Source organism: Pteronotus mesoamericanus, unplaced genomic scaffold (assembly GCF_021234165.1).
Source record: "Pteronotus mesoamericanus isolate MK-2021 breed Mesoamerican mustached bat unplaced genomic scaffold, CSHL_Meso_final scaffold_54, whole genome shotgun sequence".
In the NCBI taxonomy this organism is placed as follows: domain Eukaryota; kingdom Metazoa; phylum Chordata; class Mammalia; order Chiroptera; family Mormoopidae; genus Pteronotus; species Pteronotus mesoamericanus.
In genome coordinates, this window is record NW_026555321.1 from 41262728 (window position 1) to 41285863 (window position 23136).

A 23136-nucleotide genomic window follows, 5' to 3' on the forward strand; every position below is an offset into this window, starting at 1 on the left:
AGTTGAGTGAAAAGCTCTGTCTATGTCTGTTAGGTCCATTACGTTTATAGTATCATTCAAATCCCCTGTTTCTTACTGATTTTCTGCTGGATATTCTATCCCTTATCAAAACTAGGATATTGAAGTCTCCACTATTATTGTATTGCTATCAAATTCTCTTCTCAGATCTTTCAATATTTGTTTTATATACTTAAATGCTCCAATGTTGGATGTATATATTTACAACTGTTATACTTTCCTGTGAATTGACCATATTTAATAATTATATAAGGACCTCCTTTCTCTCTAGAGACAATTTTTGACTTAAAGTCTACTTTTCTGATATAATTATAGCCACCCCTGCTTTCTTTTGGATATTCCATTTGCATGGAATACCTTTATTCATTCCTTCACTTTTAGCCTATGCATGTCGAATCTAAATTGCATTTTTTCTAGACAACATATAGTTGGATCTTGTTTTTTTATTCCACTTAGTTTCACTATATCATTTGCTGGAAAGTCTAAGCCATTTACTTTTTAAAAAATATTGATAAGGAAGGATTTACTATTGCCATTTTGTTAACTCTTTTGTTTGTCTTGTCATTCTTTTGCCCCTCTTCTCTCTCTGTTGTTCCTCTTCGGGTTTTGCTGTGTTTTGTGTGACTTCTGTAACTAGGGGCTTACATAAAAATTTTTGTAACAGCATATTTTAAGCTGATAACAATTTAATTTTATTTGTATACAAGACCACTCCACATTTACTTCTCCTTTCTCCACATTATATGCTACTGATGTCACAATTAACATCTCTTTATATTATCAATCTGTTAACATAATTGTTATAGTTGTTTTTAATACTTTTGTCCTTTAATCTTTATAGTAGAATGGAGGCAATTTATCCATCACCATTATAGCAACATCCCTTTATCCACAGTTTCACGTTCCCTGGTTTCAGTTACCCATGGTCAACCATGGTCCACTATATTAAGTGGAAAGTTCCAGAAATGAATAGTTTATAAGTTTTAAATTGCACCTCATTCTAAATAGTGTGATGAAATCTTGTTCCACCCTACTTTGTCCTGTCCAGGTTATGAATCATACCTTTGCTACCTGCAGAAAGTCACTTAAGAACTCTGTGGGTTATCAGATTGACTGTTATGGTATCACAGTCCTTGTGTTCAAGTAATCCTTATTTTACTTAATAATGGACATAAGAGGTCAATAATAGTGATGCCAGCAATCAGGTATGCCATAGAGAAGTCATAAAGTACTTTCTTTAAATGAAAATATATGTATGTATAGAAAAAACATATATAGGGTTCAGTGTGGTCTGAGGTTTCAGGCATCCACTGGGGGTCTTGGAAAATAACCCCCATGGATAAGGGGGGAACCACTGTATTACAAACCTCTAGTAATCAAAACAGTATGGTACTGACATAAAATCAAATATATAAACAAATGGAACAGAAGAGAAAGCCCAGACATAAACCCAAACACATACAGTCAACTGATCTTCACTAAAGGGTCCCAAGAGTACACAATGGGGAAAAGGTAATCTGTTCAATAAATGGTGCTCAGAAAATTGGGTATCTACGTGTAAAAGAATGACATTGGGTCCTTATCTTACACCACACACAAATGTCAATCCAAAATGGGTTAATGACTTAAATATAAGACCTGAGATCATAAAACTCCTAGAAGAAAACATGGTGAATAAGCTCCTTGACAGTGACCTTAGAAATGATTTTTTTGACTATGACACTGAAAGATCAGACAGAAGTAAATATTAAGAAGTAGGGCTATATCAAACTAAAAGCACAGTAGAAAATGAAACAACAAAATGAAAAGGCAACCTATGGATTGAGAGAAAATATTGCAAACCATATATCTGATAAGGGGTTAATATCCAAAATATATTTAAAAAACTCATACAATTCAAAAGCAAAAAATTCCTATCAACGCAATTTAAAAATGGGTGAAGGACTTGAATAGATATTTTTTCCAAAGGAGACATACACATAATCAACAGATGAAAAGGCACTCAACATCACTAATCATCAATGAAATGCAAATCAAAACCATAATAAAATATGACTTCACACCTGTTATGGAAGCTATTACTTTAAAAAAAAAGATAGAAAGTGTTGGTGGGATGTAGAGAAAAGAAAAAATTTGTGCATTGTTGGTGGGAATATAAATTGGTACAGCCATTACGGAAACCAGTATAGAGGAGCCTCAAAAAACTAAAACTGAAAATAGAACTACCATATGATTCAGCAATCCCTGTTCAGAGTATGTAACCAAAGAAAATGAAATCAGTACCTCAAAGGGATATCTGTATTATCATGTTCATTGTAGCATTATTCACAGTAGCCCATATATGGAAACAAACTAAGTGTCTGATGATGGATGAATGGATCAAGAAATTGTATTATTATAATGGAATATTATTCAATCTTAAAAAAGGGATCCTTCTATTCGCAACAACATGGATTAAAAAAGATACTATAATAAGTGAGATAAGCCAGACACAGGAAGGAATAAACTGCATGATTGCATTTACATGTGGAATCTAAAAGTTGAATACATACAACCAGAGAGTAAAATGTTGGTTACTAGAGCTGGAAAGATGGGGAAAATAGGGAGACCCTGAGCAAGGGTACAAAGTTGCAGTTATGTAGGATAAATAAGTCTAGAGATCTAATGTACTGCATGATGACTATAGATAATAATGCTGATACAATACTGTATCAGTACTGGAAATGTGCTAAGAGAGTAGATTTATGTGCTCTCACCATACATATACACATACACAAAAAAAAATGGTAACTATTTGAGGAGATGATATAATTAGCTTGACTGTAGTAATAATTTCACTATGTGTATGTACATCAAATCATCATATTGTACAATTTATATATGATTTTTATTTAAAAAATTTTTAAATAACACCGACAGGGATAAATATTGATACATACATATACAAACACTTGAGTGCAAGTATAACTAGGGGAAGCTGCATAAGATCAGTAGAGGGTATTTATGTCAATATCCTCCTTGTGATATTAGAATATAGTCATGCAAACTGTTAACATTGAGGGAAATTGGGTGAAATGTACATGAAATTTCTATTATTTCTTAAAACTGCATGTGAATCCCTGATTGTCACAATAAACATTTCAATTTTTTTGAGAAAATGAACACTAGACATCTAAGCAGAAATTGATTTTAGTTATTTATCCTATCATTGTGACTTTAGACTTAGTCAAGTTGAATGAAAACTAAAGAAACTTGAGTGAGTCAGAAGATTATAGTGTTACCTTGCATTTTTTCTTACGAAGCTTTAAAGTGGGTGGTATTAACCAGTCAAAAAGTCCTCTCAGAAGAGCCTGATGATCTGGTTCCTGTAAAGGTTCTGCTAGTGAATTCAACCATGAAGACACAAGTGGTTCCCATCCTAACTGTGAGGGTTCCAAATAAATCATGCCACAGCGGCTTACAGTGGCAGGCTAGAGAAAAAAAAGGCAAATTTTCTTTTTCCAGTGTTGCTTTTATATCAGTAGTACCTGGCAGTTATTAGCTATTACTTTGCATGATCTATAAGGCTCTTCAGGAACTGGTCTCCTGTCTTTCTCTATATAGCCTCACATGTATTAGAGAAAACTATTTGAAGTTACAGTTCCCCAGGCATGACATGGCTTCAGGTCTTTACATTTTGTCATGACTTGGAATGCCTGGCCCCAACCAATCTCCCTGGAGAAGTCTTACTCCTCAAAACCAGATCAAACACTCAAACGTTTTCCACGGTCTTCCTCCATCCATTCTCCTCTGGGGCACCCACCCTCTCCATATTTTTAGAGCACTGACATGTAGCTCTTCATTGGAATTATTTATTAGCATGCTTCTCATCCTCCCTAAATGAACACCATCTTTGTATTCCTAGTGCCTAATTCATCTTCTGAGACATAATAAAAAACACATATTGACTAAGTGAATGAATGAATAAACAAATAAACAAATTACTGTTCTATTAAATTACGAACTTACTGAGGCCTGGGAAAGGTCCATTGCTTCAAAGATGAGGCTCATTTGAGGAGACATCTGAATAATTTCTCCACTCATAAGGCAGAGCTAAAAGCAATTATTTTTCAAATGTTTATGTAAAAAATTCTCAAACTTCTCAGATGAAAATTTTTCTAGTTTAAGAAAATGTATATCCTGTGATATGATGTAAAAGTATTAGCTTGATAGCCACACTATCATAATTGTAGGTCTAGTTCTGTCAATTACTTAGTAGATAAGCAAATATATAACATCTCTGAGTCTCAGCCTCTTCATCTATAAACAGGGATAATTTCTCTCTCATATAGTAAGGGAGCACGGGAACTACATGACATATTACAAAAACTGTAATACTATACAAATCTCAGTTCTTGTTATTAAAAATTATATGAAATACTCCTGATTTCATAGTTATCAGAATTCCTCTTTATTAATTAAAAAATACAAAAGAATAATATGAACATTCATATACCTATCTCCTAGTTTTATCAATCACCACTTTGCCATATTTGCTTCAGCTTTTTTAAAAAAAGTATTTTAAAGAGCATTACACATACCATGGCATTACACATACAAATAGGCCAATATGCATCTAAAAATTAGGGACTTTTCTATATCACAAAAAAACATGATCACATCTAACAAAAATTCCAATAATTGCTTAATATCAACAACTCACCCAATATTCAAATTTCCTCAGTTATACCAGAAATGTCTTTTCAGCTGATTTATTCAGAACAAAATACAATCAATGACCATGCATTGAGTCTGCTACACCTCTTTGGTCTCTTTTAATCTAAAACATTGTCTTTTAATCAAATATGTAAAAATTCAATTTATCAACTGCTCCCTTTCTACCAAACTCTTTTCTTGTCCATTATTTTCTAGAAGATGTTTTTTTTTGAGATGGGGGAAGGGAAAAAGAGAGTGAGAGAAACATTGATGTGAGAAACACCAATTGTTTGCCTCTTGTATGTGCCCTGACTTGGGACCTGCAACCCAGGCATGTGCCTTGACCAGGGATTGAACTGGTGACCTTTTGCTTTGCAGGGCAATGCCCAATCGACTAAGCCACACCAGTCAGGGTTCCTGTCCATTATTACTAAAGCTATTCTGTCTTCTTCATCTGTTTGGCTTCTAACTTTGGAATTATCATTAACTTTTAATAATTTTAATAATTATTATTAATTGTTGACATTCCAAATTAATTTCATTAGTAAGTCTTTTAAATTCTTCTTACTCATTTATGTTTCAGTGTTTTTTCTCTGTTTCTACCATTATCACTCTAGTTCCAGTTTCACTCCTGTCTAGCTTTACAAGGTCTGTCCAGAAAAGGTCCAACCATTGTTACTGTAACGAGAATGGTTAGCACAACTTCGATGTAACCTGGCAGCAAAGGAGAGTTGACTGGAATGCACATGTGTGAACAAGGACAACTTCACTGTACTAGTCAGTGGTGGTGGTAGATGCTGTTGAGTGAGCATGTGTACTGTGTGGCCATCGTATTCAAAATGAGTGAGTAGAGCAACGAATCTGCAACAAATTTTGTGTTAAGCTTGAACATTCCTCCATGGAAACTATTCAGATGATTTGGAAGACTGCAGCTATGGGCAACTGATGAATGGCAGCTTCATCACGATAATGTGCCTGGTCATGCATCATATCTCATGCAGAATTTTTTGGTGAAACATCAAATCACCCAGGTGACTGAGCCCCACTACAGTCCAGATTCAGCGCCCTGTGACTTTTCCCAAAACTAAAATCACCCTTGAAAGGGAAGAGATTTCAGACTATCAATGAGATTCAGGAAAATACGACAGGGCAGTTGATGTTGATTGGGAGAACTGTCTGAGGTCCCAAAGTGCCTACTTTGAAGGGGAGTACTATGTACAATGTTTCTTGTATCTTATATCTTCTCCAATAAATGTCTGTATTTTTCATATTACATGGATGGATACTTTCTGAACAGACCCTGTATGTCAACAACATGGTATTTAACATTTCTGGAGCTGTGTCTTATCTGTAAAATATATAAATTGTCTTGATCTGGACTGTCCAGTACGCTAACCAGTAATTGTATGTGGCTATTTATATTTTAACTAATTAAAGTTAAAAATATAAACTCAGGTTTTCAATTGCATAAGACACATTTCAAAATGCTCAAAATGTGAGTAAATACTTAATAAGCCACATGTCACTAGTGGCTACCTTATTGGGCAGTGCAGATATTTACATCATTGCAGAAAGTTCTATTGGAAGTACCAGTCTAGAATACTTTGAAGTTTCTACCAGACTATTTCAGCAAACATTCTCCTACTTGCTACAAATGTGGGAAGTAGAGTGAGTCTTCTATTTACTGTTGTTTCCCAAATACTTCCACTCCATCCTCCAGTACAAACCTTGCTCCTTTGATACCCCTGATTTCTGCTGTCACTCACCAGCACCCAATCATTCCCCTTTGTTAGCTAAAGCTTTTGGTACTTTGTTTAATCTCTTTCTACTATAACTCTGGCCTAATGCAGTCCTAATGCAGAGGAGCATCTCATAAAATTTGGATCCTTGACCACCTTGTCTTCACTTAGTTTTCTCCTATTACATGTCAGTCATCTACGTATATACCTGAAACCTTCTGGAACAGTACACAATTCTGAAATACTAAATTCAAGCATCCCAGTCTCTGCCCACAGACTCCTACCCATCCAGAGTAGGACTTCTCACTCATTAACTCCTACTACTCTTGGTCTTCATTTTCATATCCTTGTTGTTCTCACTTCCTCCACTATTAAGTAGCTTCCATTTTATGGTCTAGCACTATACCCTTCTCATGCCAATATCTTAAAGCCTTCCTGTATTTCCAGTGTAGAACATTTTCAGTCTACAGCCCCCCTCCAAACTGTTTAGACTAAGTAAGTCTCCTAAAGGCAGACCTTGGCACTACTACTAATAATTCATGGTTTTCAACTCAGTCAGGTTCTCAGTAACACTTTGGTATGCTTCTATAACTTCCTAGGCAGCTCTTTCCCATTTTCCAAATGGCTCATTTAAATCTTCCCTTTTCTCCTCAAGTATGCAAAGAAATAGGGCCTGCCATTTCACAAAGTAAAAATAAATAATCAAAAGGATTTCCCTTCAAATTTCTACTATCAAATCCATACATTCACTTGTATCTATACCTATCCTTTCTTGCTTCCCTCTCATCCACTATGAAACAATCCTGCTACCTGGCTATGAATTCTTAGACTTGACTCTACTTGACTCCTCTGTTCTGAATCATCACTATATTTTGTCTGTTTACTTACCCTTCTTAGTGTGATCAATATGATTAAATGTATGAGAGAAAGATTATGAATAAATGACCAACCACCTATGATAAAGTATTGGAGTATAAGTTTGAATGATAAATAAATTAATTTGCTAGTTTAGTATTATAGTTATTTCATGTAAGCATAAAAATAACTTGTGGCATATTCATATGGTAGAATACTAACAAAGACATAAAAAGAATAAATAAGTAAATAAATAAATAAAATGGAACTATAACAACATGACTATCACAGATGCTATACTGACCTGAAAAGGGGAAATACTAAAGAGTATAAAGAGTATAATTCCATTCACATGAAGTTTAAGAACTAGCATAACTAATTTATCACAGTAGACGTCAGAATGATGATCACCCCTGGGGTTTAAGGACTGGGAAGGGACATGAGTGAACCTTGTAGGGTACAAGAAAACTTACGACTTTTATTTAGGTGAAAGTTATTATGAATGTACACTTATGTAAAAAAAAGTCATAGAATCTAAAACTTAGTGTACTTTTAATTTTATTTTTATTCTTTTTTTAAAATTTATTTTTTTATTTATTCGTTTTTAGAGAGGGGAAAAGAGGGAGAAAGAGAGGGAATCATCAGTGTATGCTTGCCTCCTGTGCACCCCCTACTGGGTCCTGGCCTACAACCCAGGCATGTGCCCTGAAAGGGACTCGAACCAGCGACCCTTTGGTTCACAGGCCAGGACCACTAAGCCATACCAAACAGAGCTATTTTTATTCTTTTTAAATCCTTATATGAGAATATGTTTATTGATTTTAGAGAGAGAGGAAGAGAGAGATAGAGAGAAACATCGATGTAAGAGAGAAACATTGATCGGTTGCCTGGTATGCACCCAGACGAGATCAAACCTAGGCGTGTGCTCTGACCAGGAATTGAACCCACAATTTTCTGCTGTAAGGGATGATACTCCAACCAACTGAGCCACCTGGCCAGGGAAGTTAGTGCATTCTATACTGTATGTATGTTATCTCTCATTTAAATACTACAAGTCTTTGATTTTCTAGTTTTTTTGTATATCATAAAGCTTCTAAAGCAATATGCCACATATGACGCTGAAACATTTAATGTTTTCAAAAAGGAATACAGTCCTTTTCTTTTTTTCCTAAAATATTAATTTAAAGTTCTGAAGAAACCACAGGTCTGAAGTCACCTTATAACTTATTACCTATTATATTGCTACGCCTTCCTGCTAATACAGTAATTTTAATACAATATACTTTTATTCTACAAAAACTAAGCAAAGGATTTACTACAGCATAGTTTTTTATTGAAAGGATAACTTATAAACTTATGCAATTTATTTCATCCTTTATTTCAAATATATGATCCTGGGTGATTAGTTGTTGAACATATAACATTCCTTAAACATGTCTACATCTGTTTTGTTTTGCTTTTTAAAATTGTGGTAAAAAACATATGTAATACATATATAATTTACCTTATTAACCATTTTTAAGTTTACATGTCAGTAGTGTTAGTTATATTCATCTTGTGCAGCTGTTTTTTTTTTATCATGATGATTTTACCTTTTTATTATCGTCCAATACTGTGTTCATGCTCTCTATCCACAAAGTGTCAATGGGACCATCAAATACAACCCATTTCCGGTCAGGTGTTTCTGATAAGGCAAATTCTCTAAAAGTGTTAGCCACAATACCATCAGTCCACTGAGGAGGAAAAAAGGAAGAGTTGGAAAGCTTCCTGTATAAAACTACAAAGTGATGATACGAAAACATATCAAATTTCTTGATTTAATGTGCATTGTCAATAAGAGCTGAGAATGTTTATATTATATATTACCTCATGAGACACTGGATCAAACTGTCCAAAAAGTTGGCCCATAGTAATGGATTTGGGGTTTACAGTCCTGTAAATGACCTTTTCTTCCTCTCCACAGCCACGTTCATTCATAAGAGTTAGAGTATCAGCCAGCACATGCAGAACTTTTGTCTTAGCAGCAAAAGGCTCTCCTACTAACATAAAACTATTAAGGAAAAAAGTCATTACACAAAAATATTATAAAAATAATAGTAAGTTAAATTATTTGCCTATATAGTGGTATGTAAAATTTGACCCTATGATAATTCTACATATAACTTTTTAAATTATATGAATTTTTCTCAGACATGAAGAAAATACATTTAATTTCTGAATTGGTTGATCTCCAAATCAAATTCTCTACATTAATACCATTATCTATAAGAGAGAATGTAATTTAAAAAATCTCCAAGTGAAAATGAAAACTTAACAATTATATACTGTTGGAATTTTTAAAAACGACTTGGGTCCTTCTAAGGAGAGAAGGAAGAAGGGTTCTCTTTTCTCAAGACTTCACTTGCTATAGTAATTATTACTGCTCTTGGCCAAATACATCTGAATCTCCTTTCTCCTGCTTATAATGGGATTCCTCATTTTCTGTGGAAATAATAGGTGACTAATGAGTAATAATTGGAAATGATGGGTAGTACTTCCTAGCATGGAATAGATAATTGCCAGAGAGGGACCTTACAGAGCTCTCTCTTTACCATCTAGCATAGCTACAATCCACAATGTTGAGATGGTGGCTGCAATAGCCTAGGACTCTGAGTAATTATGATGAGGAGAGCCTCCCTGTTAACCTACGATGAATACAGCACGAATGAGACCTAAACCTTTGTTTTTTAAGTCATTAAGATTTGGGTGCTGATTGTTTCTACAGAATATCCTAGCCCATCCTAGAAGGAGGAAAGTATTCTTGTTATAATAAAAAAAAAACTACAATGTGTGGCATCAGCTTAGAGGCTATGCCATGGGTGACAAATGAACTATTATCAGAGGCTAAAAATTGGCAATTAATATTATGCAATGATGAAACATTTGGTAAATTTATCCCTTGAAGTGAACTGGATGACAGATAATACAAATAATAAAATTATAGTTTTAGGAGAAAAGGATAGTAAACAGAATATTATTAGTATGTACGGGCAATTGATTGCTGTATTTAATAAGGAACTATAAGAAAGAAATAAGCCCAGAAAAAAATAGGGAGTATTCAAGCAAGAATGAAAGAGAACAGAAAGAGTCTAGAAATTCAGGAAAATTGAAAGTGACAATTTTTTCTTGTCTCCAACTGGTAAAAGATAAATTGAGAAAAATCTTTGAACAAGAAAGATATGCTTGGGCTGGTGTCAAGGATCAAATCAAGGGTAGGGCCATTGTATCACTTTATTAAAACCTATAAAAAATTAGTATGATTCCCAGTAATCACTTCAGGAGGATAAAATAGCTCAGGAAAACAGATTAAGAGTGTAGTCCTCTGAATTAAGCCTGGCAGGTTGAAGGAACAACAATGAAGTTCAGAAAGGTATAATTTAATTAGGACTGTAGTTGCGGTGGCTAGCGCAGAGCTGCCTGGCATCTAATAGATACAAACTTTATTGTTTTTGAGAGAGTTTACTGACAAAGAAACCATGAGTCTAGGCTAAAACACACATGAATTGTCAAGACTTAAAAAGTGGAAATAAAGAACAAACTGACAGTAGCCAGAGGGGAGAGGGGAAGGGGATAACAGGGGAAAGAAGGAGAAAAGGAAAGCCAAGGAACACAAATAGAGGGCTCATGGCCAACGTCGGGGGATTGACTGCAGGAGTGGCGGGGATGGGGCAGGGGAGAGCAATGGGGGAGAAGCAGGACAACGGTAACTGAACAACAATAAAGAAAAAGAAAAATGAAAGTGCATACTAATGTAAAAAAATGATCCTTGAGTATTGGATGCATAAGGGTTGATTGTACTTGTATTCCCTCTATTTTTGTATATGTTTGAAAAATGACTTAATACAATGGTTGTATTTTTCTCTTTTAAATCCTGCCTTTAAAATAATCATGACTTTTGATACCTCAACTTTCTATAGGCAGGAAACAAGCTGAAAACATTTCTCAACTTCAAAAACATTTTCTCTATGGTCCACTTCACATGTGACCAGGAAGGAAAATGAAGGTGAAAAGACCACTCAGAAAGTTGAACAAAAGCCCACAGAGAATAATTAACTGGAAAGCCCCTCCCAGGGAGAATCAAGCAAAAGTCAACCCAGGTTTTATGGGGTTTTATGGTATGTTGATACAATTGGTGGGGAGGCTCTCTAAAGAAAATATATATATGCAATTATGAATATGAAATGTCCACAGCCACTTTAATGATGCCCTATATAATAAATTATGACCCTGTGGAGAGGCCCGTACAGGTGAGAGGTCCTGAAGTTTAAACTTCATTTGTTTCACTCAATCTCTCTCTAGAATTGGGGTCCTCACATGCCCAACTGAGTTTCCTATTGATCATTGTTTGCTGTGTCTCCTATTCTTCAATTTCTGAATGGGAGTGTTTGCTCCAATAATCCTATTCTAGTAGTAGGAAACCCACTACTATAATACTGTGTGAAGGGCAGCTAACTTGCCTTTCCAATTTGTAGGTCTCTGGATCAAGAACAACTTCCAAATTTGATACAGAAACTATCATGCATCACTTAGATATCATGAACTTTGAGTCTGGATCATTGATTGACTGGAATGTTTCTCCTTGGAAGGGAAGAGGATATTTTGTGTGCATCGAGGAAAGTGAATAATATATTTGATGACCAAAAGGACAAATTATATTGGTCACTAGTGCTAAGTCACTGAATGAATGCTCCTTACCAATCCTTGCTGGACATGTAGCACGAGGGAAAACAAAAAGAAAAACCTTGTTTTTAAGCCACTGGGATAAGGACTTGGGGATGAGGGGTGTTTCCTCCTTAGCCATCTAGCATACAGAGTTTGCTGAGTTTTTTGATGCACAAATTTAGTTGTTTTAATAGTTTAATTTTAAAATAACATCTAACACTGATAGACAATATTAATCTACAATCTTACCCATGTCTAACAATCATCATTTCATATGTCTGAATCATTTTTTCTAGAAAAAATTTCACAGGCTGAAGATTATGTACTTTGCAGGCTTCATGAGCACATTCCAAAAATTCCTAAAATAAAATAAAAATGGAATGCATTTCTATAAAATAGTTATTATAAAGCATGCCATACATATCTTATAAATGTAGATATTTCATTTAGAAATAAGAAAACTATATCTTCTTAAACTGAAAAATTATTTCTTAAAGCTTTATTTTTCATTTAAAAAGAAATAGAATTAAAATGCTTTTAAATTATTAGTATTCCCCATTATTAGTTATTAAAGAGCATAGCTCCATAGCATTAGGTGTATGCTATATGAAACAATTCTTTTTAATAGTGTTTTCCAGAATTTTACTTTTGGTTAGGATATGTAATAGAAGAATATGCCAAACAATCATTTATACTATAGTAACTAAAAATAAACAGAGGGACTAAAAACATCACAAGCATTTTAAAGATACAGAAGCACTTTAAATACAAATAAGTCTAAAGGAACTAAATTTCAAAAAGGGATGCCCCTTTCTTAAGTGAATACAAATCAAAAGCTAATTTTGTCCCTGGGAGCATTTTTCAAGTGTGAACATACGTGGCACTGGATTGGGCCTGCTATAGGCAGAGGGACTTTGCTGAAATAAGGAAAACCAACAGATTTTAATGGCCTTGTGGGCTTGTGTGACAGACTTGAATCTGGGGGAGACTCAAATGTATAAAGCTTTTTCTCTCCACTGCATATGCTTTTGCTGTATAAGGCATAGAGATATCCTTAGTCTTAGGATGTTTATATCTTAAAACACTGCTAGAGGGAGGGCTCTATAATACAGGACAATTCTCACTATAAAGACATTTGAAATCAGAGGTACAGTAAAGCTCAATAACTCTACAACAAAATCCTGACTTAGGTCAACTCCTAATTGAGTTGATCAGCAACTCACTTTAGCTATCTGAGAAAGGAAAAGACATGTTTATTATTTTTCTGCAGGAAAATAATACCATTTGATTCCCTACAATTATTTTATATACAATTTTTAACATAAAATCAGAACTTACAACTCATAAGAAATAGCTGATGATCAAGAGAAAAATACATTAAATATAACAAATTCACAGATGATCCACATCTCATAACTAGCAGACAAGAACATTAAAATCACTTTTACAGATGTTTAGAAGAAAATACAAGGTACAACAGAAAAATAGATGAAAAGATAAACAATTTAAGCAAAGAAATGGGATCTCTACTAAAATGAAATTGTACACACTAAAACTGAAAAACATAAAATACCATCATGTGCCACAAAATATTTTCATCAACAACAGTCTCCATATATGACCATGGTCCCATAAAATTATAAGGAAAAATTACAAAATGAAAAATTCCCACCACGTAGTAACATTGTAACTTTTATAACAACATAGTACAATGCATTGCTCACAGGTTTGTGGTAGTGTCGGTATAAACAAACCTGTTGTGCTGCCAGTCATACAAAGGTATAGCACACACCATTATGTATAATACATAATACTTGACAATAATAATAAATGACTATGTTACTGGTTTATATATTTACTATACTATACTTTTTATCATTATTTTAGAGTTTACTCTTTCTAAGCTTTTTGTAAAACAGTATGGCACGTTACAAACACGTGTCTTGACTTCCAGTCCTACAAGCTCCATTCATGGTAAGTACCCTATATAGGTATAACTTTTTTTAACCTTTAATACCAAAATTTTAGTTCGGCTTTCCTATGTTTAGTACACAAATTCTTACCCTTGTGGTACAACTGCCTAGAATATTCAGTACAGTAATAGGCTGTATAGGTTTGTAGCCTAAGAGCAATAGTCTATATCATTGTAGCCTAGGTGGGTGGTAGGCTATACCATCTAGGTTTTTGTAAGTGCACTCTATGATGTTCTAACAATGATAAAATTGCCTAACAATGCTTTTCTCAGAATATATCTCCATCACAAAACACAGTATGACTGTATGAAAAATTATAATTCATTGCAATCAGCAGAATGGATAAAGTCAAAAAAGAATCATTAACCTAAAAGACAGGACAATAAGAAGTATCCAAATACAGAATGAATAATAATAACAGTTTTTTTTAAAAAACAAAGCATAAAAGACATGTGAGAAAATATGAAATAGTCTATCATACATGTAATTGGAGTCCTCAAAGGACAAGAAAGAGGAAATAGGGCAGAAAAAATAATTTAAGAAATAATTACTGAGAATTTTCTAAATATATCAATCCACAGATTTAAGAAGTGCAGCAAATCTCAAACAGGGTAAGTACAAAACAGACAACACTAGGCACATAGTCAAGCAAGGAAAAACATATTTAAAACAGTTAAAGGGAAAAAAAACACATTACAGTCAGGGGAGCATAAATCAGAAGAATTCCTGGTTTCTAGCAGAGCAATAAAAGCCAGAAGTTAATGGAATGACATCTTTAAAATGATGGGGGTGCATATGTGGGCAGACCTCTGCCAATCTATATATAGTGAAAATATTCTTTAAAAATTAAGGCTAAATAAAGACATTTTCAAACATACAAAAGATGAGAGAATTTATTGTCAGGAGACCCACATGCACCTAAGAAGTACTGAAAGAAGTTCTTTACATTGAAGGGAAAAGATCCCAGATGAAAGACTATATCTACTGTATGGGATACAAAACACTAGAAACAATAAATGTGAATTACTTTTTTTTTCAAACACTAATACCTAAAGCAGAAGATAATTCTGGAGTGTATAACATACGTAAAAGTAAAATATATGACAATGATAATACAATGGGCAGGCGTAAGTAGACAATGAAACTGTCCTATTTAAAGTTCTTATATTGTTTCTGAAATGGTAGAATACAAACTTCAGGTAAAATATAATAAGTCAAGAATGTATATGATAACCTGTGGAGTGGCCATTGAGGTAAAACTAAAAAGTCAACAGAGAAGATTAATGAAATAATAAACATTACCTGAAACTTGAAGTAATTAAAGGAAAAACAAAGAAATGTATAGCATACATTAAAAAATGAGATGGTATAGTTAATAGTATTTTTCTTTTTCTAAGGCCACAGCACCCCTCTGCTCAGCTGCAGGCACACTGTGCTGACAGCAGCACATCTCCCAGCACTGATTCCCTAATATCAATAGTATTTTTTTGCAGTGTTTTAGGAAAAGACTTCAATTACAGATTTTAACCAGAAACTTTGAAAGTCAAAAACCATTTGCCATGGAACATCATAAAACATTCCGGGTTTGTCTGTCTTCCTTTAAAATAGCAACAAAAAATAAAATGCAATTAAAAAAAAAACAACAACAACAAAAAAACCCCTCTAACATAGAGAACCCTGTAGACTCTACCAAAAAACTACTCAACCTAATAAATGAATTTGGCAAAACAGCAGGATACAAAGTCAACATTCAGAAATCAAAGGCGTTTTTGTACACCAGCAATGCAATAGAAGAAGAAGAAATCAGAAAAAATATACCATTAGATATAGCACGAAAAAAGATAAAGTACCTAGGGATAAATTTAACCAAAGACACAAAAGACCTGTATGCAGAAAACTTTACAACATTGAAAAAAGAAATTAAGGAAGACACAAATAAATGGAAGCATATACCGTGCTCATGGATTGGAAGAATTAATATCCTCAAAATGTCCATACTACCCAAAGCAATTTATAGATTCAACACAATCCCTATTAAGATACCAATGACGTATTTCACAGAAATAGAACAGACATTTCAAAAATTCATATGGAACCATAAACGACCCCGAATAGCCGCAGCAATTTTGAGAAAGAAACACAAAGTAGGAGGGATCACAATACCGGACATCAAACTCTACTACAAAGCCACCATACTCAAAACAATCTGGTACTGGCACAAGAACAGACCCATAGACCAGTGGAACAGAACAGAAAGCCCAGAAATAAGCCCAGGTCTCTATGGACATCTAATATTCGACAAAGGGGGCAGAAGCATAAAATGGAGCAATAACAGCCTCTTCAACAAATGGTGTTGGGAGAGCTGGACCGCTACATGCAAAAAATTGAAATTGGATCATCAGCTGACACCATACACAAAAATAAACTCAAGATGGATAAAAGGCTTAAATATAAGTCGCAACACCATCAAAGTCCTCGAGGAGAACATTGGCAGGAAACTCTCAGATATCCCACACAGCAATTTTTTCACCAATATGTCTCCGAAAGCAAGGGACATAAAGGAAACAATAAACAAGTGGGACCTCATCAAAATAAGAAGCTTCAGCACGGCAAAAGAAAACATCAGCAAAATGAAAAGGGAGCCAACCGTATGGGAAAATATATTTGCTAATGATACATCAGATACAGGTTTGATCTCCAAGATATATAAAGAACTCACTCGACTCCACTCCAAGAAGACAAACGATCCAATCAAAAAATGGGCAAAGGACCTGGGCAGATGCTTTTCCAAGGAGGAGATGCAGAGGGCCCAGAGGCATTTGAAAGGATGCTCAGCATCACTAGCCATCAGAGAAATGCAGATCAAAACCACCATGAGGTACCACCTCACACCAGTCAGAATGGCCATCATAAACAGATCCACAAACAACAGGTGCTGGTGAGGCTGTGGAGAAAAGGGAACCCTAGTACACTGTTGGTGGGAATGCAGACTGGTGCAGCCACTATGGAAAGCAGTGTGGAATTTCCTCAGAAAGCTGAAAATGGAACTGCCTTTTGATCCAGCGATTCCCCTGCTGGGACTATACCCTGAGAACACCAAAACGCCAATACAAAAGAACCTATGCACCCCAATGTTCATAGCAGCACAATTTACAATAGCCAAGTGTTGGAAGCAACCTAAATGCCCATCAGTAGATGATTGGATCAAAAAATTATGGTACATATACACAATGGAGTACTACGCAGCAGAAAGAAAAAAAGAAGTACTAAACTTTGCGACAGCATGGATGGAACTGGAGAGCATCATGCTAAGCGAAATAAGCCAGGGGGCGAAAGACAAATACCATATGATCTCACCTATAAGTGGAACCTAACCAACAATGCAAAGATGCAAGGAAAATATGACCAGCAACACTGAAAGGAAAAGAAATCTACAGAGACAAGAGAGAAGGGGGGGCAGGGAAAGGGAAGGGAAGGGGAAAGTCAAGGAACATATAGCAAGGACTCAAAAAATTAAAAAAAAATTAAAAAAAAAAAAGAAAGAAAGAAAGAAAAAAAAAAACCTCTGCAATGAAGCCATGTAAATGATCAGATGTTTGGTTCAAAACAATGGTTCTAAAGAAGCTCAAAGGGAATTACCTTTCCCTTTGGAAAACGTTTCCCCATGTATGGAAAAACTACATGGAAACTACGAGGAATTTACTGCAAACTATATCAGCATGAAAGAGGACATAGAAACTATCAACAAGACGCAAGAGGAAATGAAGAATACCATGTGTCTGAATTAAAGAAAACAGTAGAAGGAATCCAAAGCAGGCTAGGTGAAGCAGAGGATCAAATCAGCAAGCTGGAGGATAAGGTAGAAAAAAGATCCCAGAAAGGACAAGAAAATGAAAAAAGACTCAGAAAGAATGAAGAGGCATTAAGGGAAATGCGGGACAACCTGAAACTTAATAATATCCATATAATGGGGACACCACAAGTAGAAGAGGAGCAAGGGATAGACAACCTGTTTGAAAAAGTAATGATGGAAAACTTCCCTAATTGGAGGAGAGCAGAAGTCACACAAGTCCAGGAAACACAAAGGATCCCGTTCGAGAGGAATCCAATGAGGCCCACTCCAAGACATATCACCATTAAAATGGCAAATATCAAAGACAAACAGAGAATCCTAAAGGCAGCAATGGAGAAAGAGGCAATAACATACAAGGGAGCCCCAATATGGCTAGCAGTTGACTTCTTAACAGAAACACTACAAGTCAGAAGGGAGTGGCAAGAAATATTCCAAGACGTGAAAAGCAAAGGCCTGTAACCAAGATTGCTCTACCCAGCAAGTCTCACAATTAAAACAGAAGGTGACATAAAGAGTTTCCCAGACAAAAGAAGGATAAAGGAATATACCTCCACCAAACCAGCACTGCATGATAAAGGGACTGCATGAAGAACATGAAGAAAAATAATGGGAAAAAGTGGAACACAGGTACAAAGAGAAAAAATGAATAAGTTTCTATCAATAATAACTTTAAATGTAAATCGATTAAATGTTCCAATCAAAAGACATGGGGGAGCTGAATGGATAAGAAAACATGACCAAAAGACCCACCTCAGAACAAAAGACCTACACAGACTGAAAGTAAAGGGATGGAAAAATATATTCCAAGCAAATGGACCAGAAAAAAAAGCAGGGGTAGCAATACTTATATCAGACAAAATAGATTTCAGACCAAAGACCATAAAAGAGACCCACAAGGACACTTCATAATACTCAAAGGAAGAATCCATCAAGAAGACATAAACAATGTGAACCTATATTCACCCAACATAGGAGCACCCAAATATATAAGGAAAATCTTGGAGGACTTCAAGAAAGATATAGACAGCAACACACCATTAGTAGAGGATTTTAATACTCCACTGTCAACAATGGATAGATCTTCCAAACAAAACATGAACAAGGATACTGTGGAACTGAACAACACATTAGACCAATCAGACTTAACTGACATATATAGAACCTTTCATCCCAAAGAAGCAAAATACAGATTCTTTTCAAATGCACATGGAAAATTTGCAAAGACAGATCACATCATAGGACACCAAACAAGCCTCAACAAATTCAAGAAAACTGAAATCACAACAAGAATTTTCTCAGACCACAAGGGCTTGAAACTAGAAACCAACCTCAAGGAAACACTCAGAAACATTCAAACTCATGGAGACTGAATAGCATGCTATTACACAATGAATGGGTCAATAATGAGATCAAAGAAGAAATCAAAAAGTTTCTGGAAACAGATGAAAATGAACACACAACAGTCCAAAATCTATGGGACACAGTGAACACAGTTCTGAGAGGGAAGTTCATAGAAATTCAGGCCTACCTAAAAAAGAGAGAAACATTGCAAATAAACAACCTAACCCTCCAGCTTCAAGTACTGGAGAAACAACAACAAACAAAGCCCAGAGTGGGTAAAAGGAAGGAAATAATCAAGATCAGAGCAGAAGTGAATGACATAGAGACCAAAAGAACAATTCAAAGGATCAACCAATCCAGGAGTTGGTTCATTGAAAAGATAAACAAAATCGACAAACTTTTCAGCAGACTTATCAAGAAAAAAAGGGAGAGGAACCGAATAAAGAATATCATAAATGAAAGAGGAGAAATAACAACTGATACCACAGAAATATAAAGGATTGTAAGAAATTACTATGAACAACTATATGCCAAAAAATTTGAAAACCTCAATGAAATGGACAAATTTCTAGAAAAATATAACCTTCCAACACTGAAAGAAGAAGAAGCAGAAATCCTGAACAGACTGATAACAGCTGGGGGAATTGAAGCAGTAATCAAAAAACTCCCGGCACACAAAAGCCTTGGACCAGATGGTTTCACAGGAGATTTTACAAAACATTTAAGGAAGAGCTAACCCTTGTCCATCTCATCCTATTCCAAAAAAAATCCAAGAAGAGGGAAGACTCCCAAATTCTTTTTACAAGGCCAGCATCATCCTAATCCCAAAACCAGATAAAGACACAACAGAGAAAGAAAACTGTAGGCCAATATCGCTGATGAACACAGACGCTAAAATACTCAAGAAAAGATTGGCAAACCTCACATGGCAATACATTAAAGAGCTCATCCACCATGATCAACTGGGATTCATCCCAGGGATGCAAGGATGGTTCAATATTTGCAAATCAATAAACATAATCCATCACATACGCAAAAGGAAAGACAGAAACCACATGATATTAGCAATAGATTTGGAAAAAGCATTTGTTAAGGTACAGCATCCATTTATGATAAGAACACTCAGCACAGTGGGAATAAACATAATAAAGACCATATGTCAAAAACCTACAACCAACACCATAAGTGGGCAAAAGCTAAAAGCTTTCCCTCTAAAATCAGGAACAAGACAAGGAAGTCCGCTTTCACCACTTCTATTCAACATAGTATTGGAAGTCCTAGCCACAGCGATCAGGCAAGAAAGAGAAATAAAAAGCAACCAAATTGGAAAGGAGGAAGTAAAACTATCATTCTTTGCAGATGACATGACAGTGTACATGGAAAACCCCATACACTCGTCCAAAAAAACTACTCGACCTAGTAAGTGAGTTTGGCAAAATAGCAGGACAGAAAGTCAATATTCAGAAATCGAAGGTGTTTTTGTATAGCAAAAAATGAAATACCAGAAGCAGAAATCAGGGGAAAAAATCCCATTTGCAATAGCAGCAAGAAAAATAAAGTGCCTTGGAATACACTTAACTAAGCAGGTAAAAGACCTCTACACAGTGACCTATACAACACTGAAGAAAGAAACTAAGGAAAACACAGAGGAGAATCAACATGGTGGAGGAGTGAGTGGAAGTCACACTGACCTCCTCCCAGGACCAACCTAGAATTATAACTAAATTGTGGAGAAATCACCCAGAACAAACAACTGAACAAGAGCAAGAGAGGAGCCTTGTAACCTCAGAGACAGAAGAATCGGTTTAGCACAATCTAACTGGTAAGGAATGTGGTAGAGACCTGCAAAGGCGGGTGAGGCGTTCACGGGTGGCAGCACCAGAAGGATACTGAAACAACCACTGGATTCCCCTGAGAAGAGTAGGATCTAAACCAAAAGCGGTGATCTCTAGCCTACAACACCAGAGCCCAAAAAGTACACAGAAAATAGCCAGCTGTAAAAAGCAGCAGGGTTGCTCTCTACCAGAGACAGGCAGCTGGAGACGAAAATGCCTGTTTAAAGGGCCAACGCACAAATTTTTATTTGCAGCCGCTTACTGTGGTCTCCAGCAAAGCCAGGGGCAGAGTGGGCTAGAGACACCTGAGGAGAGTCTGGGGAAGGAGGCTTTGGGGAGAGAACTGAGAGAGTAGAGTAACCGGCAGGATCTCAGTGCTGACTTCTCCCCCATGCGGCAGCAGCCATCATGCACAGGCATAGACCACTCCCCCTGAGCGGCACCAGTGTCAAAAGACCTCATAGCCCCACCCCCAGGTGAAATTTCACCCCACTCTGTGCTGTCAAAGCTGCCTGCTGAGTGCAGAGTGGCAGCCACAGACAGTAGATCCCTGGCTAAAGCAGCACAGAGAGGTCTGGCAACACTTGAGGAGAGACTGGAGACAGAAGCTTTGGGGAGAGAATGGAGAGAGTAGCTAGCAGGATCCCAGTGCTGGCTCCTCCCCCATATGCAGCAGTGTGAGAGGACCCAATAACCCCGCCCCCAGGAGGGACTCCACCCCACCCTGAGCTGTAAGGTGGCCTACTGAGTGCAGAGTGAATAGACTAACAGCTGAAGGAGACAGCCACAGACAGTATATTACTGGAAGTCTCGAACAGACTGCCTAAGGTCAGACAGGGTCAACATCTAACATCATCAGAGGCAGATCCAGAAAGTAAATACCGCGGTCTCCAACCACAGAAGTTCATACCACAAAGTCAGGAAATCAAGACTGATCAACTTAAGAATCAGAAGCAAAAGAGAAGAGTCTCACAAATAATGGGAAGACAGAGAAATACGCCCCACTCAAAGGGAAAGGAAGAATCCCCAGAAAGAGAACTAAATGAAATAGAGGCGAGTAAACTATCAGATATGGAGTTCCAAACAATGGTTCTAAGGAAGCTCAATGAGCTCAGTGAGCTCAGAAAGAATCATCAAAAACTACAAGGAAACTACAAGGAACTCACTGCAAACCATATCAGCATGAAAAAGGACATAGAAAGTATCAATAAGAGACAAAAGGAAATGAAGAATACAATTTCTGAATTGAAGAACACAGTACAAAGAATCAAAAGCAGGCTAGACGAAGCTAAAGACCGAATGAGCAAGCTGAAAGACAAGATAGAAAAAAGCTCCCAGAAAGAGCAAGAAAAAGAAAAAAAGACTCAAAAAGAATGAAGAGGCTTTTAGGGGAATGCAGGACAACCTGAAATGTAGTAATATCCTTATAATAGGGATATCAGAAGGAGAAGAGGATGAGGAAGGGATAGAGAACCTGTTTGAAAACGTAATGGCAGAAAATTTCCCTCCTTGGAGGAGAGAAAAAGTCACAGAAGTCCAGGAAGCACAGAGGGTCCCATTCAAGGGGAACCAATGAGGCCCACTCCAAGGCTCATCATCATTAAAATGGCAAATATCAAAGACAAACAGAGAATCCTAAAGCAGCAAGGGAGAAAGAGATAGTAACATAAAAGGAAGCCCCAATACAGCTAGCATCTGACTTCTCAGCAGAAACACTGCAAGCCAGAAGGGACTGGCAAGAAATATTCCAAGTATTGAAAAACAAAGGCCTGCAACCAAGACTGATGTACCCAGCCAGGCTCTCAATTAAAACGGAAGGCAAAATATGGAGTTTCCCAGACAAAAGAAGGCTAAAAGAATACACCTCCACCAAACCAGCACTGCAAAATATGCTAAAGGGTCTGCTTTAAGATGAAGAAAAAGTTTCTATGAATACCCAGTTCCTTTCAGAGTTGCCAATACTTGATATTATCAATATTTTTAATACTCATTAATCTGATTGTGACAATGATGTTATTTTAAATTTTCCTGTACTATTTGTTGAAACTAAACCTGTTTTAGTATATTTCTTGCCTATTTCTATTTTTTTTAAATAAAATCTTTAAATGACTTTTTGGTATTCTTTA

General features: G+C 36.0%; 1 protein-coding gene across 1 annotated transcript in view; it reads right to left on the bottom strand.

Annotated features, from left to right (window-relative positions):
* The window catches only part of DNAH12 (dynein axonemal heavy chain 12), a 230243-nt gene that overhangs the window by 109174 nt on the left and 97933 nt on the right, over positions 1-23136 (bottom strand). Inside the window, exons 29-33 of the mRNA XM_054561819.1 lie at positions 12258-12367; positions 9174-9357; positions 8900-9040; positions 4027-4110; positions 3300-3488 (exon numbers count right to left, since the gene is read on the bottom strand). Of these exons, the coding sequence (XP_054417794.1) occupies positions 3300-3488; positions 4027-4110; positions 8900-9040; positions 9174-9357; positions 12258-12367 (708 nt within the window). The remainder of the gene's footprint in view (positions 1-3299; positions 3489-4026; positions 4111-8899; positions 9041-9173; positions 9358-12257; positions 12368-23136) is intronic.